Source organism: Aegilops tauschii, chromosome 3 (assembly GCF_002575655.3).
Source record: "Aegilops tauschii subsp. strangulata cultivar AL8/78 chromosome 3, Aet v6.0, whole genome shotgun sequence".
NCBI classification, from domain to species: Eukaryota; Viridiplantae; Streptophyta; class Magnoliopsida; order Poales; family Poaceae; genus Aegilops; species Aegilops tauschii.
Window position 1 is genome coordinate 348526955 of NC_053037.3, and position 2012 is coordinate 348528966.

General features: G+C 61.5%; 1 protein-coding gene across 1 annotated transcript; it reads right to left on the minus strand.

The window, feature by feature from the left end:
• Nucleotides 1-253: 253 nt before the first annotated feature.
• Nucleotides 254-835, minus strand: LOC109759304 (uncharacterized). Its single transcript, XM_020318127.1, has one exon. The coding sequence runs from the start codon at nt 833-835 to the stop codon at nt 254-256; it is 582 nt and encodes a 193-aa protein (XP_020173716.1).
• Nucleotides 836-2012: the final 1177 nt, after the last annotated feature.

Consider the following 2012-nt stretch of genomic DNA (forward strand, 5'->3'; position numbering starts at 1 on the left):
TACGTCCGCCTGCCGACCCATTTCTGGCCAATTTTTTAGCCGGATTTGCGTCGGCGCGGACACAAGACGGACACGCGCGCGCTCACCCTCTCTCCTCCCCGGGCCCGCTGGTCGGTGGCACATTGGCCTCTCCACATCCAACAGCACACCCTCGCCCGCCTGCTTCGTCGTCGACGCCACCGGCCATTTTTTCCGATAGACAAAAAAGGATACATAGATAGTTCTAGCGTACACAGATAAAAGAAAGGACCCACTACTTGTCGCTTTCCGACTCCGACTCGGTAATGTCCTCCTCCGACGTCTGAATGTAGGCGTCAGCATACTGCTCGTCCTCGAAGTCCCACCCCGACGTTTCTCGTAGCTTCAGTTTCAATTGAGCGGCCTGCTTCCGCGCACGCTTGTCCTCCCGATAGGCGGCTCGCTCCGTCCTCCTCGCCTCCCTCTCCGTCCTCCTTTGCTTGTAGAACTGGCGCTCGTCGACGATGTCCTGCGGGAAGCGTTCGCGCCACACCACTATGGATTCCATGTCCATCTCGGCGATAGCGAGGCGACGCTGTCGCCTCCGGTGGACACGACGATCCTCGTCGGTGAAAAGCCGCGAGAGAGGCGCGAGATCCTGCGCCCGCTGACTCGACACGTCGGGAAAATTCATCTCCCGACGAGGCCTCAGGAGGCGCCACGCCGCTGCGTCGTGCACGCGGGCCGCCTCCTCTGCGGTGTCGAAGGTGCCAAGGATGAGGTGTTTCTCGCCAAACCAGATCTCGGAGGAGAAGGCGCCGGAGCGGCGCTCGCTGACCCCGCGAAAATTCGAAGCGCCCAGGCGACGAATCGACATGGTGGCGCAGAGGTGGCGAGGCTAGTGAGAGGGGGCGAGATGAGTGGGCGGCGGACAGAGTGTGGAGGGAGCGCCTTCTTATAACGAGCGCCGGCCGCGGCACGCGCGCGAACCTTTCCCGCGCGCTCGAGCGCCAAAACCAGGGCGACAACATGGCCGCTGGCATGATCTACAGCGCGTGCGGTCATGAAATGGGTCGGCGCGTTGGGCGCACTGCCGACCCAAATCTAAAAGAGGGCGGACGCCGGGCGGGCGACCGATTCAAACGGACAAAAAGCGGACAAAAGCGCCATCCGTTTGGGTCGGCCCGTTGGAGTTGCTCTTACAAAGTCATACAACAGTAAGATTAAAGCCACCGTATAGGCAACATCTGTCGCTACTCCTATCCAATTGATGAAGGGATGCTGATAGTCTGGGCCTAATACCAAACAGACCTCGCAGCCAAACCTAACATCTAAGACCTGAGGTCCCAACCAGGACGCCTGCCGGGTATGGGGCACCCACCACGCCGGCGCACTCCTCAACCAGGACGCCTGCCGGGTATGAGGCCGCTGCAGCCACTTGCCACCAATCCATCTTCAGTGCTGTGCTGCTGCATCTACCTTGCTCGGTCTAGCTGTCGTTGACGCCACCACGACGCCATACAACGCCACCATTCTGCGCTCGTCCATCATCACACGCCCACCGGCGAGACCCCGCTGCTCCATGCCGCTGAGTCCCACCGTTGTCGACGTGCCAGATGCCACGCCGCTCCTCCATCACGAACACCACCTGTTGCCACCGGTCCCATCCCCTCCGCCTGCAGTTCCTCTAACCGAGCACCCAAACGCCCCAGGCGGCGCCTCCAAGAAGGGTACGACAGATGCAGTGCCGCCGCCGCCCAATCTAAGAAGATTTTGGGTTTTCACCCAGGCATGGTGTCGGGGTAGAGGGCAGGGACCTCGACGACGCTTGCAAGTAGGAGAACGGCGACCCTGGTCGTCGCCACCGTTGGGATGAACGAGTCATCCAGAGTTTCTAGTGCAACGGAAGAGATTCTGCAGCGCGGAGGAGATCCACCGGCAACTCGCCGCCCACGCGGTCAAGATGTCGTCCATCCACCCCCCGCGAACGTCGACAGCCGAGGGCGCCGTCACCATGCCTAACGGGGCCGCCGCCTCAGGTCCAGATTCCTCCA

Bases quoted from the DNA above. Each gene is read 5' to 3' on its own strand.
- LOC109759304 (XM_020318127.1), bottom strand. From the start codon at position 835: ATGTCGATTCGTCGCCTGGGCGCTTCGAATTTTCGCGGGGTCAGCGAG.